Below are 15,233 nucleotides of genomic sequence, written 5' to 3'. Positions count from 1 at the left end.
GTTTCGATGTCCTGTTTCTCATCTTCATGTTTATCTTTTTGCTGTTCATTGTAATTATAATCGCTTTCACAGAATTTTTTGATTGTTTCTTTAATCTATGTACTGCCTAATTTAAGTAGTCTTCAATCTTTTTATATATTTACTTTTTCTATTGTGATTTTCCATTTCTTATAGATTCCTGTTTCTTTTCTATTTAGAGAACACCTTTCAGTATTTCTTATAGAGTAGGTTTAGTGTTGCTGTATTCTTTTATTTTTTTCTTTGAGAAATTCTTTCTCTCTCCTTCCATGCTTAATGATAATCTTGCTGAGTAGGGTATCATAGGTTGCAGGTTTTTCCCTTTCAGGACTTTAAATGTATCTTGCCACTCCCTTCTGGCATGCACAGTTTCTGTAGAGAAATCAACTGATACCCTTATGGCGGTTCCCTTGTAACTGACTCTTTGTTTTTATCTTGCTGCCTTTAGAATCCTCTCTAACTTTTGCCATTTTCATTATGATATCTTGGAGTAGGTCTGTTTGGGACCCTCTGTGCTTCCTGTATCTGGATATCTGTTTCCTTCTTTAGGTTTGGGAAGTTTTCAGCCATAATTCCTTTGAATAAATTTTTGATTCCCTTTCCTCTTTCTTCTTCTGGGATTCCTTTTATGCATAGATTGGCATGCTTTATATTATCCCATAATCTCATATGTTGCTTTCATTTTTTTCTTTCATTTGTCTTTCTGTCTGCTGTTCTGATTGGGTGATTTCCATTATTCTGTCTTCCAGATCACTTATTCATTCTTCTACCTTATTTAGTTTGCTATTTATTTCCTTTAGCTTGGTTTTCATCTTGGCAGTTGGGTTGTCTAATTTTGATTGGCTCCTCTTTATAGTTTCTAGCTCCTTGTTATGGTGATCTGCATTTCTATCAATAGTCTTTCTTAATTCCTTCAGCATTTTTATTACCTCCTTTTTGAGCTTGGGGTTGGGTAGACTGGAGAAGTCTGTTTCATTGTTCTTTCAGGGGATTTCTCTTGTTCTTTTAATTGGAAATAGTTCCTTTGTTTTTTCATTTTACTTATATTTCTTTGACTCTATGAATTTAGGAGAAACAGTTATCTACTGTGGCTGTTTTTATGTCAGAGCGACCCTGTGTAGACTGTGGGAATCCAGTATTCTTGGTGCAAGGGTTGTTTTTGGTAGGATTCTTGCCATATCTTTTCTCAGGGTGTGTTGGCCCTTGTCCCCTTGATGGCAGTGTGTTTGGTGGTGGTGTGATCAGAGCCTGCACTGGATGTTGAGTAGGGCCTCCTCTTTGCTCTGTGGTTGTCACAGCCCTGTCAGGGGCAGGGTCTGCTCCCCAGTTGTAGGAGTAGAAGCCCCCACCCAGGTCAGGTTCTAAGCTGCAGTGTGAGGTAGGTGGGACTGGAGCACTCTCTCTGGGAAAGGAGCTGCTGTGTATTCTTCCCCAGGAGCTGTCTACTGGAACGTGCAACTGTGATGCTGCCTGCCACCTGGTGCATGCGCCCACAAAGATCAGTGTTGTTGGCCCTGCCTTCAGTGGCTGGTTCCTCTGTGGGAGCACTGGTAATGGGCTTGGAGGTCCCTTAGGCATGTATGCATGCTTACAAAGCCACTGATAGAAAACCTCCTGAAGGTGTGCGCACTGTGGGAGCTCCAGTCACTGGCTCAGACTTCAGCCCTGCCTCCGCGTGCGCGCACCCACAGAGTTTGCAAAACCCGCGGTGGCCGGAGCTATGCCCCATTGCAAGCATGCTGATAATGAGCCTGCTGTGGCAGAACCACTCTCTGTCCTGTGCACACCCCCAGTTTTGGCCCAAGCCACACTCCTGGCCCTTCAGGCTGTCTCCACGCAGCCAAGCCAAGTCCTCTTCCCAGGTCTGTCCACTGAAGCCCAAGTTTCACTACCCAGTTGCTGCGCACTTCAGGCACGTGTCTCTGGCTAGGAAGTGCAGCGACATGGCGGGGACCGTCTATACTGGTCTTTCTTTACCCTGAAGGGCTGCAGACCAGCTCCCATGCTCTTCTCCCGAGCCTCTGAAGCTCCCTATCTGTCCCAGCAGACCTCCCAGCTGGTGAAGGAGGTTCCCAGGGTGAGGGGACCTTTCCTTTTTCACAGCTCCCTACCAGGGGCGTAGGTCTCATCCCAATTCCTCTTCTTCTCCCTGTTCCCTTTGTCTTCCCCAGTTATGTGGGGATCTTTCTTTCAGCTCTGGTTGTATAGGATCTTCAAGCTTTCAGTAGGTATTCTCTGAGAATTGTTCTACGAGTAGATGTATTTTTGTTGTATTTGTGGGAGGAGGTGAGCTCCATGTCTCTCTGCCATTTTGATCGCCTCCTCTAGGATGATTTTTATTCCTATCTCATTTTTCACATTTTTAGCTACTGATAGATAAATTGACCCAGAAACAAATGATCTCAGTTTGAAATGGGAGGGGAAGGAATGTTGCATAAATCTGTATGTTTTGGATAGTGTACATCTGTATTGTATTAAGACAACCTATTTTAAAAGTTTTTTAAAAAATTTAATTTATTTTTGGCTGCGTTGGGTCTTCGTTGCTGCTCACAGGTTTTCTCTAGTTGGGGTGAGTGGGAGCTACTCTTTGTTGCGGTGTGTGGGCTTCTCCTTGCAGTGGCTTCTCTTGTTGCGGAGCACAGGCTCTAGGTGCGTGGGCTTCAGTAGTTGTGGCTCTCGGGCTCTAGAGCACAGGCTCAGTAGTTGTGCACATGGGCTTAGTTGCTCCGTGGCATGTGGGATCTTCCTGGACCAGGCCTCCAACCTGTGTCCCTTGCATCAGCAGGCGGATTCTTAACCACTGCGCCACCAGGGAAGTCCCTAAAAAGCTATCTTAGATTTGTTTATCCGAAGGATTTCTTTTCATTTTAATAGTTAAATCTCAGAACCATAATTGGTTTAATAATTTTTCCCTAGTGCCTTTAACATGTGGGTTGCTTCACAATATTCTTATAGATAGTAGTAGTGTGCATTTTTATAACCCTGTTTACAAACCCCAGCACTTGGTGTATCCCTAAAACTTCCTCAGTTTCTTGTAAACTAGCTCTCATCTCTAATAGTTATTGACCATATTGAATCCAAAAAGCATCACAGCAGTTGGAGTTACTTGAAGGTATTATACTGCAAGTTGCGGTGAAGTATAAGTCTTTCAAGGAGCACATAACAAAACTTTTTCAACCCTGGTTCATTTGTTGATTGTCTTCCAGTATTTATATAGGACTGGGCTGGGTGCTGTGGGTTAAAGCATGGTGTCTGCCCTCAAAAAATAACTATAGTTGACGGAAGAAAGTGGATATAAATAAATAGTTAAATATTTGTATTCCCCATTTATTTTGTTTTCATTTTTGTTTTTGCGGTACGCGGGCCTCTCACTGTTGTGGCCTCTCCCCTTGCGGAGCACAGGCTCCGGACGCGCAGGTTCAGCGGCCATGGCTCACGGGCCCAGCCGCTCCGCAGCATGTGGGATCTTCCCAGATCAGGGCACGAACCCATGTCCCCTGCATCGGCGGGCGGACTCTAAACCACTGTGCCACCAGGGAAGCCCTGTATTCCCCATTTATAAAAACACAGTATATTACTGGAAATCATACTTTATAGTGCATAGGGACTTCCCTGGTGGCGCAGTGGTTAAGAATCCGCCTACCAGTGCAGAGGACATGGGTTCAATCCCAGGTCTGGGAAGATCCCACATGCCATGGAGCTACTGAACCATGAGCCACAACTACTGAATCCCGTGCGCCTAGAGCCCGTGTTCCGCAGCAAGAGAAGCCACCGCAGTGAGAAGCCCGTGCACCGCAACGAAGAGTAGCCCCCACTCGACACAACTAGAGAAGCCCGTGTACAGCAGCAAAGACCCCATGCAGCCAAAAATAAATAATAAATAATTTAAATAAATAAAATGCATAATCTTGAAACAAGTTGTGTTTTCTATTAGAACATGATGAGTTAGTTAGATACCAGGGTAAGTGCAAGTAAGAAATCACATATGACTTGCAGGTTTTGAGTATAGATCCTAGAGAAATAGGAAATATGGAGAGAGGGACATCTTTTTTCTTCAGGCTGTTTTTTTAGAGCAGTTTCAAGTTCACGGCAAAATAGAGGGAAAGGTAGAGAGATTTCCCATATCTTGCTCCACACATACCAGGGGGATCTTCTTGGCAAAGATAATGATTGTTTTTTTTGGCATAGTATTTTGGAGAAAGAGTAATGCTGTTGACTTTCTTGCTACTATGCATTTTCTCATAGTTTTACTTACACAAAGGCAGTGTTTTATTCATTTTTAATTAACAAGCTCCTAGCTAAGTGCCTAATATATATAGTAGATACTTAGGGCATTTTTAGTGAATTCCAGCCTTTGTTACACACCCGTATTTCCTTCTTTGTTGCTTTTTCCCTTTCATCATTGAGAATTTGGTTGGATCATTGTATCAGTTAGGGTAAGATTCAGCTACAGGGACCAGCAAGCAGTTCCAAATAACAGTGGCTTAAATGAACTACAAGTTTGTTTTCCTTTCCCATAAAAGTCCAGGTGGATGGTCATGGAACTTTGTGTTGTCAGGAAGTCAGGATACTTCTCTCTTATTGCTTGCATGTGTGACCTCCTTGTTCTAGAGGGTAGAGTGAGAAGAAAAGGAGGCTAAGCACCACACCCTGAGTAATTCAAGTGTTTAATCCAATGTATCAACAGGAATATTTGTCAGGAAAGAATAGAAAAACATTGAGGCAAAACCTCTATGCAATCTTTAACTAGTAGGACATATTGTAGTTGTTACATTTCTTATCCGCCATAAGATTATAACCTTCTTGGTGACAGACACTTATTTTAATAATCACTTTATACTCTCAGCAGAGTGCCAAGCCAGTAAGTAGTTGCTTAATAATTATTTGTTGAATAGATTAATGAATGAAAGAAAAAGTTTGGGAACTGTTGCTGTACACATTTGACTGTGCTTCAGTAGACATTCCAACATCTGTTGGATGACAAACAATCCTCACATAGATGTATGGGCTTAAAAATAGAATTAAATACAGAGTTATTTTGAATTTTTTATTTCTTTTTTTCCTAGACTGGGGGATTTTATTTTATTTTCAGTTAGAATATTTTGAAATATTTCGAGCCCTCATTTGCGTTTAAAATACAGAATTGCCTAATTCAAATAATAGACGATTAAAAAATAAAAATAAGCAAAATTAACCAGGCATTGAACGCTTCATCTGAATTATCTTTCTTAATTACAACAACCTATGAGATTAGGATTTTACTCATAAAAAGGAAATAGACTGAGAAATTAAATAACTTTCCCAACCTCACAGCTAGTTAATAAATGATAGAGCTTGCCTTGGGTCAGCATGATTCTAGAGCTGAGCTTTTAACTATATGGTAAATTGAATAGAAAACTAAACTATTTACTAAAATAGTAATTTAGCATATGAATGTGAGTCTTATAAGATAGTGGAGAAAACATTTTAACACTGTATCATTTTTAGCCAAAAAGCAAATAACAGTTGACCCTTGAACAACGTGGGTTTGAACTGTGTGGATTCTTTCACTAAATACGTACTATAGTACTACACAGTCTGTGTTGGTTCAGTTTGCAGATGTGGAACCCTGGATTTGGAGGGCTAAGTGTAAATTTATGCTCAGATTTTCAACTGCGTAGTGGTCAGTGCCCCTAAACCCCATGTTCAAGGGTCAACTATAAAGTTACGTTTAGGAATCTGGAGGGAAATTTAACAACTTTCCACTTTAGGGCTCCAGACTGGTACCATTCCTGTTTATTACTATTCTGTTGTAGTGGGAAAAGAGCTATATACAAATGAATGGTTGTGGTTGTGTTCCATTAAAACTTTATTTATAAAAATAGGCAGCAGGCCTGTAGACCTTTATCTGCTAACCCCTGGTGTACTATACACCAGATACTATTATAAGTACTTTATATGTATTATTCCATTTAAACGTCTTAACCCAAGGCAGTAGTACTCGTATTATCTCTATATGAGGCAACTGAGCCACAAATAGATTAAATAACTTGTCCAGTATTATATAGCTGTGAAGCGATGGAGCTAAGACATAAACCCAAACAATCTGACTCCAAAGACTGTACTCTCATATTATAGTATACTGCTTCTTTATCGTACTAGAACTTCTTTTTTTTCTGTCAGTGTCATAGAACAGTATATATTTTTTGTTAATTTACATACCTTGTGCCTGGCACCTGTAACTTTTAATAAGAAGTCTAAAAGTAAAGAGGATCAGACTTCCCTGGTGGCGCAGTGGTTAAGAATCCACCTGCCAATGCAGGGGACACAGGTTCAAGCCCTGGACCAGGAAGATCCCACATGCCACGGAGCAGCTAAGCCTGTGTGCCACAACTACTGAAGCCCATGCACCTATAGCCTATGCTCTGCAACAAGAGAAGCCACTGCAATGAGAAGCCTGTGCACCGCAATGAAGAGTAGGCCCCGCTCGCAGCAACTAGAGAAAGCCCGCACACAGCAATGAAGACCCAACACAGCCAAAAATAAATAAATAAACTTTTTTAAAAAGTAAAGAGGATTATTCCTTAACAGAGAAGTTGGTAATTGTTCAGATGTACTTTTAAGTACCTGGAATCCTATAAGGAGAGAAAAAACTATCATGAGGGGAATTAGGTTTACTTTTTAGATTAGTAAGCGTCATTATGTTAATTGTTGGCTCCATGATAAGATTTATCTACAATTTAAATATTGTTTAAATTTACTCTGGCATAAATGTATTTTTTTTTTCTTGTCAGTTTGGATTTAGGTGGCGAGTAGAAAAAGAAGTAATTTCAGGGAAAGGTAATTCTTTTTTTTATTTTAGTTTTTAATCGGATAAGGTTATTTTGTTATATTATTGAAGTCACTGGGTAAGATTATTCCTAATGTATACAATAAGTGATTATCTACAAAATACAAAGTAAAATTAGAGAAGGTGTATTAATGATATATTGCTAACAAGGTTCAGAATATAATGCTTTAATGGTTTTTACGTTTAGAATTTTTGCTTCTAGGATATTCAATTGCAGATAAGTAGAAAATGTTCAAAGAGTTAAAAGTTTCCTGGGAAGGAAACTATCAATAGATGAATACTTGAATTTTTCTCTATTAATTTTTGGAATAACGTGTTGGTATTACTGTATTCCAGTCAAATCCACATTTTGCAGATAGAAATTAAATATTACTTTGAACCTAATAATTTTTAGACAGGCTAGTTCTTAGGGAGTCACTGAGTTTGAGCCCAAATATTTAGTCTTACAGAAAAAGAACAAGCATTTGGTAGACAATCAGTAAATGCTTTTTCTATGCATTGTAATCTGTTCATAAAATTTTTCTGAAAATTTAATATTTCTGTACTGTCTCATGCTATAAAATTAGCTTTGTATTATTGGTGATTGCATTTAAGTGTTAATCTTTATACTGTCTCACGCTATAAAATTAGCTCTTTATTGGTGATTGCATTTTAAGTGTTAATGCTTCTGAAAACTACATAGGAACATTAAGGAAATAATTTTAAACTAAAAACTTTTAAAAATCTTTGAAAATAAAAGTTTCATTTTTAAATGATTAAACATTTATGCTGTCAGTATGGCTCATATACATCTTCCATAAATTAAGGTCAGCCCTAAAGGTACTATAGAGGAGAAGGAAAAAGAATAATTTTAAAGCTATTTTAAACTTTTCTTAGCATTACATTTTAGTTTGTGCTTTTACCTAAGACAATGAGAACTGTTGAAATGTCTATCACAATTTTAAAATTTTATACTTCTATTGAATGGAATTTTCAAGTGACAGTAAGTAATGCTGCCTTTAAAAAAAATTGATGGACATTCTCTAAATTCATGTAATTGAAAAAAGTTTTAATTGAGAAGGGGAAAGAAAGCTATTTGCTCTGACTGAATCTTGGTGCTTTTTTAAACAATAGAGCCATTGCTAAACACATACAGATTTAATGAAGTATTTATTTGGAATGAGTGAAACAATGCCAATTTAGAAAAGTTATCAGCCTTTGAACTGGTAATTTTCAAAATTCATTTTGACAGTTTCTTTTTTATGAAAAAAGGCAGTTCCTGTTGTGCAAATTATTGAGATATAAATGCTTTTTTTTAGTTTGTGCAAATAAGTTTGATCTTGTCTTTTTCTGTTGAAGTTAATAATTGTTGAGTAGTTTATTTTTTTTTTCTCTCTTGGATCATCAATATTAGTCCTTTTTTGCATAGGTTTTAATATACAATGGATATGATAATAAGGCATTGATTTTAGTGTCAAGTGATTCTAAAACTTAGAGCATCAGGTTTGATTACTCATTCTACTTAATCTCGAAATGCTAGTTAAAGTGTGTTTTAAATGTCATTTTATGCTGGTACTTAAATGCCATATTAAAATTTTCAATTTTTATCAATTTTAATATTATTAAATATTGAAAAAGATTGTCCCAGTTATAAGTGCATGTACTTTGGAAAATATACTTATTCTTTTAGGGTATTAGTGAGTACACTTTTCTAGTACTTCCATCTTCCAAAGTGTAAGATTCCCTTACACAGAGTCACTAAAACTCTGTATCTTAATATAAACAGTCAACTTGATAGATAGTCAACTATCTATCAGGTAAAGAATTCTGGAACTGTTTTTTTTTTAAACAGTTCATTCAGCAATTTGATTTGATTGTTGAACATACCACAATTATTGTGGTCAGTTTTTTAATGATTATTTTATAAAGCTAGGAATTTATATATGTATGTCATGTATGTTATGTATGTATGTTGAGTAAATTTCAGAGGTAATACCAGATTGTATAGATAAATGTTGTCACCAACCATCATAGCTAATATTCCTTCCTTTATTTGCAGGCCAGTTTTGCTGTGGAAATAAATGTTGTGATAAAAAAGAAGGCTTAAAGAGTTGGGAAGTTAATTTTGGTTATATTGAGCATGGTGAAAAGAGAAATGCGCTTGTTAAATTAAGTAAGTTGACTTTAGGTGGGGTATGATTGATTTCTTCAAAGTTTATCTAGTAATTTAGATTTTAAAATATATAGGCTAATTTAAGATCCAATTAAAAATTTTTAATGTATCTTCTTGGGAACTCTTTTTTTCTCAGAGCTTCTGAAAGTTGCAAGAGTGACATTAGGGGAAATAGTTCTAATGCCAAAGGTAAACCAGTAATTCGTGAAGTGAAGACCTTTTTCCATTAATTTGAGAATGTCACCAGTGCAGAGTGAGATGCAAAGTATCAGAAAAGGCAATATAAAATCTCGCATTAGCTGATAGCCATATTGTTATGGTGTAGACTTTATTGACTGTCAATAAAGAAAAAATTTTAGAAGGGCAGATTTTTCTTGATATTAGTCTTAAAAGCTTAGGATTATAACCCAGAATACAGAAGTTTCTCTTAATATACATGTTTTAGGATCTGTTGCTTATTCTTTTTTTTCTCCTAAGCTAGTCTTTTATGTGTCAGCTTCTTCTCTGCCTCATGTTAACAACCTTCTCTGGTTCCTAAATACGTGTGCCCTTAGAGTGTCTGCCCACTCTGGGTAGAAATCAAGGATTTCCCCATATGCTACTTGGTACACACCAATGAAGGTTGGTGTCTGAGTTCTTCCTGGAAGTGCTTATGAGGAAGAGTCAACTAGTGTGAACTGAGATTAAAGCAAAAAAGAGACCACAATAGAGGAACTTTTTTGAAAGTTCTTTTACATTTGAAAACTTAGAGTACTTCAGAGGAAATGACTATACCCACACTGTTGTTATTAGATGTCTTTGATGTGAGATACAATTCTGCCTGTGAAACAGTTTGCTTTTAGAATAACTTGACAGCACCATTTTCTAAAGCAATGGCAGAATATTTTCAATTTCTCAAGCATTCTGATTCAATTTTTATTATATATATACATTTTTTGAGGTGGGAGAAAATCAGATTGTTTTCTTCAGATTATTTGTTTCCCCTCTTACAGTAAAGGAATGTAAAGAAAAATGACAATTTATGATATTAAAAGTAAAGTAGCAGTGCAGTTATTAAAATTTAGCAATTCTGTGCTGTTACTCTTTTTTTTTTTTTTTTTAGGATTATGCCAAGAATGTTCCTTTAAATTAAATTTTCATCACAGGTAATATGATCTTTTAAAATGTGGTTGTTAATTTTAGTACTCTTGGACGTAGTCACCTGCACTGGATGTCTAAAGTAGACTTGAGTGGTTGATGTTTGATTAGTTGGTTGTATATAAAATCCACCATTACCATATGACCACATAAACCAGGGAACTGGAACTTCATCATGCCTAACTCTAGTCAAGCGGTTTTAAATGTGAAGGCCTGTGCAGGGTGGTAGATAGATGCTAGAATTTTTGGTTTGGAATCAGTGTTCAGATACTGTAATATTCTTAGAAACTATATTGTAAAGCAGGTCTTCATAAAGTGATTCCTATGTCTCATTTAAGCATTGTTTTAATTAGAGTTTGTCATTCTTACAAAGGATTATACCTCTATACTCATTTTAGATGTTAAAGTCAGGCTCCTATTGAATGAGCTAGACTGTGTCTGCCATACTGAATGGGGGAGGAGTATCATTGTTCTGCATTGTGCAGTATATATAGATAGTAGGCTTTCCTATATATTCCTCTCAGCTAATCCACTTGCTAGTCTTCTTGGGCAAGCTATGCAACCTCTGTAAGACTCAATTTTATTATCTCTAAAAATGAGTATACTAAGGTTATTGTGGGGATTAAATGAAAATGCATATAAAATGCTTGACACAGTGTCTGGCGTATGTTAAGTCAAGCATAATGAAGTCCCTGGCGTTGCAGATGTTCAGACAAAATCTGTGTAACCTGGCATGATTGTAGTGGTCAAGTTTCATGTCCTGAGTAACACTTGAAAGTCTTAACAGTAAGATTCTGCAACTTTATAAAATGTATATATTAGAATATTAATTTAAAATCAGCTGTGTTCTAAATGAGCCTTATCTAGTATTTTAGATATTAAAAATAAATAAAAAATTTTAAATTCTTAAAATTAGCAAAGTTTTTAGATTAATTGATTTCCCCTCTCTATCAATGATACTGGAAGATAACAAAGTTTTATTTGACCTTGAGTTTCAAGCTTCATTTCAAGATTGAAATTATTCTTACAAGAGGCAAGAAGTTATTACTGTCTTAAACAGTATTGTAGTATTTGGTGTATCTTAATTTGAAAGGTCTGATAAGCAAGTTTCTTGAAAGTAATCCACTCTGTTGTCTCTTCATCCTCTTTCCCAGTCCCAGTTTCAGCATCATCACCTTTTCCTATTTAGTGTTTCTTTTCTTAACCAATTAAAATCAGTTGTTTGCCAGCTATGGCACTGACAACCTTGTAAACTTGGCCTAGAAGAGATAAAGCTACAGCAGTAAAAGGATAAGTGGTCTAAAGTAGATATATGAGTTAACAGTAAGCTTTTCCATCCTCATTCTATTATACCTTTGCTGTATTCCTTTATTCTTAAGAGAAGAATTTTCTATTTACTGGTGGTTGAGAACTGTTAGAGTGGTTTTTTCTTGTATGTGTTTTTTCAAAGTGTAGGTAGATATGAATTATGTGGAGGAAAATGAGATTTGATTTTGTAATTTTTTTAGAATGGCTAAATGATAGAATATAGAAAAGAAATGAGTAAAAACCGTGATTTACATTTACTAAGGTTTATACACAGAACTTATAAAAATAATCCTTTGTGTCAGAGTGTTCAGGCTTCATAATCTTACAGAATTGTTTTAATTAATATACTAACCTAAAATATTTACAGACTCATTTAAGGGTTCCTTATTATGTAAACTACATTTTAAAAATGAGTACTTTAACTGATTTGACTTTCTTACCCATTGATTTTTATTTGTTGTAAAATTCAGTTGAAAAAGTTAACTTTATATTGTTCAACATAAAGGAGAAAAGAAGTCAAGTCAAAAAAAAGAAAGGATAAAGCCAGAAAAGATTGTGAAGAATCATCACATAAAAAATCCAGATTATCTTCTGTAGAAGAGTCCTCTAAGAAAAAGGATAAAGGTAAAAGGGAATTAAAATATTTACTCATATTTCTGAACATGAAGTATAATCTGCCATATGTCACAAATGTTGAATTTAATTAGTAAATGCATTTAGAATTCTGTTTTATAGTAGTTGAAAGGAAACTGGTTGGAGAATTTAGATAGGAATTTACAGTAACTTACAGGGGTTCCAATAACAAGGTTGGTTTTGATTCATTTTTGGCAGATGGTGTAATATTGCAACAGCATTCTAATTTCTGGATTTGTTACATACAGACTTGTTACCTTGAGCAAGCCACTGAATTTCTTGAGTTTCACTTTCCTCGTGTACATAGTGGTGATATGAATACCTGCTCTCTATACTGCTGGTGCTTATTGTGGAGAATCAAATAAGGATGTGAAAGGCACTTTGAACACTGTAAATCAGTATATAACCTATAAGTCAGTTTAACATTGTAACACTGTGATTTCAATTATCATGGTCTGTGTGATTTTTCTCACTAGCTTATGAGCTTCTTGAAATGATAGAGGTTGATATGTATGTGTCCTCAGAACCTAACATGGTGCTGTGCACATACAATTAGTAAATAACTGTTAAATTCAAATCCAAGTCAACTGCTACTTCTTCCTCAGCAGTCCTTAAGCTAAGCCTTAGTTTTCTCATGTGTAAAATGGTCATGATAATCTTACCTAGTAAGTCATAGGATTTTTCAGAAGTTGAAATGAGATAATGCATGTAAGCAGTTTGCATAGTACTTGGTACATAGTTAGCTATTACGAAGGTTACTGCTAGTTGCTTTTTTAGTCCATAATAAAGTAGAGTCAAATTGACTATAACTTAGAGTGAATTGGACTTAAATTAGGTAGGTAATGGTAGATTGAATTAGATTCCAGCCTATGTTAACATAATACTTGAACAGGAGAGGGCTGCCTTGCTCCAGCTATGAAGATCATTAGATATGTTATGTTCTTACATACACTTTTTTCTTCTAACATGTCATGATACATTCAAGTATATGTATTGCCAAGTTTTTGACTTGGTAAAATCGATAGATGTTGAGAGGAAAAATACTGATATTCTATTGTTTATTGAGAAACGGTATTTGAAACAGAATACCTTTTTTGTCTCTAAATCATGTTTCAAATTTCAAAATAAATTTTAATTAAGTGTGAGAATCTCATTTGAGTTTTTAAAAATTTTTATTTATCCTCATGTGCCAGTAAAATATTTAGTGTATTATATCTGAGGATTTTGTAGCATTTACTATTATATAATATATTTATATCATAGTATGATACTATGTTAATCATTGCATATTCCAAATTAAAGAAGAACTAATCCCTGCCTTATAAAAGTTTATTTAGTACCTCCAAAACAGATAATTAGGTAGCTGGATACTCAGGACTAGGGATGGGGTTGCACCCCTCAAATTATAATATATATATGCATGTGATCTTCCTTATAGATGTTTTTCCTTTAGTGTTCTATATTTCGGTAGGTGATACCTCTGTCAACCTAAAAACTAATATCGGAAATCGGGAAATTATCCTTGATGCCTTCTTTTTTTCTCGTTACTTACGTAAATACTATCAGTTTTACCCCCAGGGTATGTATTTCTCATGTTCTCTCTAGTCTAGTTCAAACTACCATGTTTTCTCATCTAGGCTACTACTATATTATCCGTACTGATTCTAACACTGTCTTGTCATCCCACCTCCCTCTCCTTAATCCATTCTCCATCTAGTAGTGATTTCCTATGTTCTTAGGATATAACCAATATCTGGACAAAGCCCAAAGGCTCTATATGATCCAGCATACAAGGCTTGTTTATCACTACTCTTCACCTTACATTCACACTCCACCCACATAGCCTTTCAGTTTCTAGAAAATGCCAAACTTCTTTCTGTTTAAGGACTGTATAGGTGCTGCTTCCTCTCTAAAACCTCCAGTCCCATCCTAACTCATCCTTCAGATTTAAGCTTAAATGTCACTTCCTCAGGGATCCTTTCCTGACCATGAATCTAAATTAGGACTCCCATTTATAATGCTTTCACAACCTTGGAACTTTTCCTTCATTACACATATGACAGTTACATAAAACACAAGGAGAACAGGGATTCCGTCTGCTGTGTTCATTGCTTTATCCCTAGCACCCCACTAGCACAGGTAAGGCATAAATAATAAAGAATAAGAAAATGAAAGACTTGAAGATTGTTTCAGGGCAACTTCAGAGATAGAAAACCAAAGCAGAGTGGAATTGAGACATCTGTGTCTTATATACTCTTTATTCAGAGCACCTTTCATAGCAGAGAGCACAGGATATAGTTCTTTTTTTCAGCTTCTTTGGTATAAAGCAGAAAATGACAACATCTTAGCAAACTTTTAGGAAAACCATGTAGACCTCTTTAATATCTTCTCATCTGGGATCGATCATCTGGAATTAGGTTGATCTTGATATGATACTTTCTTGCCAGGCCACCTTAATTTGGCCCAGACTTGAATAGTAATTAGTAAATGCTTAATATCGCAGCTGCATTTGGACTGTTGGCATTCCTCAGAACAATTACTTTCTTGATCTTTTTCCTATCTTTTCAGCCTCTCCTCAGCCTCTTGACTATAATTCCTCCTCCATCTTACCCTTGTTGGAATTGCTCAAGGCTCTTACAGAGCTTCTCTTTATTCTCTCTGTTCTCCCTGTGTGATCTCATGAACCCCGATAGCCTTAGGTTACCATCATACAAAATGTTAAATAAGTGGATGGATGGATGGATAATTGGATGGCTAGATATCTGAATGGATAGAGGGGAAATGTAAGAAAGATCAAAGCTTGACTTTGAGGACCAGTCTGCTTTGGCAGGTGTGAACAGAACAGGGTATTTAGGTAAATTGTCTTGGCAGGAAGTTCAAGATCTTACCCCTCCCACCTCCACCCTGCCCCCAAGCTCAGTTCCTTGGGTAGGCATTTTCTGACACCCTTCACCCCACTCCTCCAGGCAAGATTAGGTCCCTCTTAGCACATTCTGATAGCATCCTGCACTCTCCTTTAGAAATACATATCACTCTTGGAATAATTTTTCTGTGAAGGAAGGGACTGTGTGACTTGTTTAATTCTCTATCCCCAGTTCCTAAGCACAGTGCTTGCCCCACATAGTAGGCATTCAGTAAATGTTAGGTGAGTGAGTC

General features: G+C 36.3%; 1 protein-coding gene across 1 annotated transcript in view; it reads left to right on the top strand.

The window, feature by feature from the left end:
• The window catches only part of LOC132506771 (protein FRA10AC1), a 67,438-nt gene that overhangs the window by 14,366 nt on the left and 37,839 nt on the right, over window positions 1-15,233 (top strand). Inside the window, exons 9-12 of the mRNA XM_060125434.1 lie at window positions 6,792-6,837; window positions 8,886-8,999; window positions 10,102-10,144; window positions 11,950-12,068. Of these exons, the coding sequence (XP_059981417.1) occupies window positions 6,792-6,837; window positions 8,886-8,999; window positions 10,102-10,144; window positions 11,950-12,068 (322 nt within the window). The remainder of the gene's footprint in view (window positions 1-6,791; window positions 6,838-8,885; window positions 9,000-10,101; window positions 10,145-11,949; window positions 12,069-15,233) is intronic.

Source organism: Lagenorhynchus albirostris, chromosome 16, assembly GCF_949774975.1.
Source record: "Lagenorhynchus albirostris chromosome 16, mLagAlb1.1, whole genome shotgun sequence".
In the NCBI taxonomy this organism is placed as follows: Eukaryota; Metazoa; Chordata; class Mammalia; order Artiodactyla; family Delphinidae; genus Lagenorhynchus; species Lagenorhynchus albirostris.
Note: the sequence above shows the minus strand (reverse complement) of the source record. Positions and strands in the feature narration are given on the sequence as shown.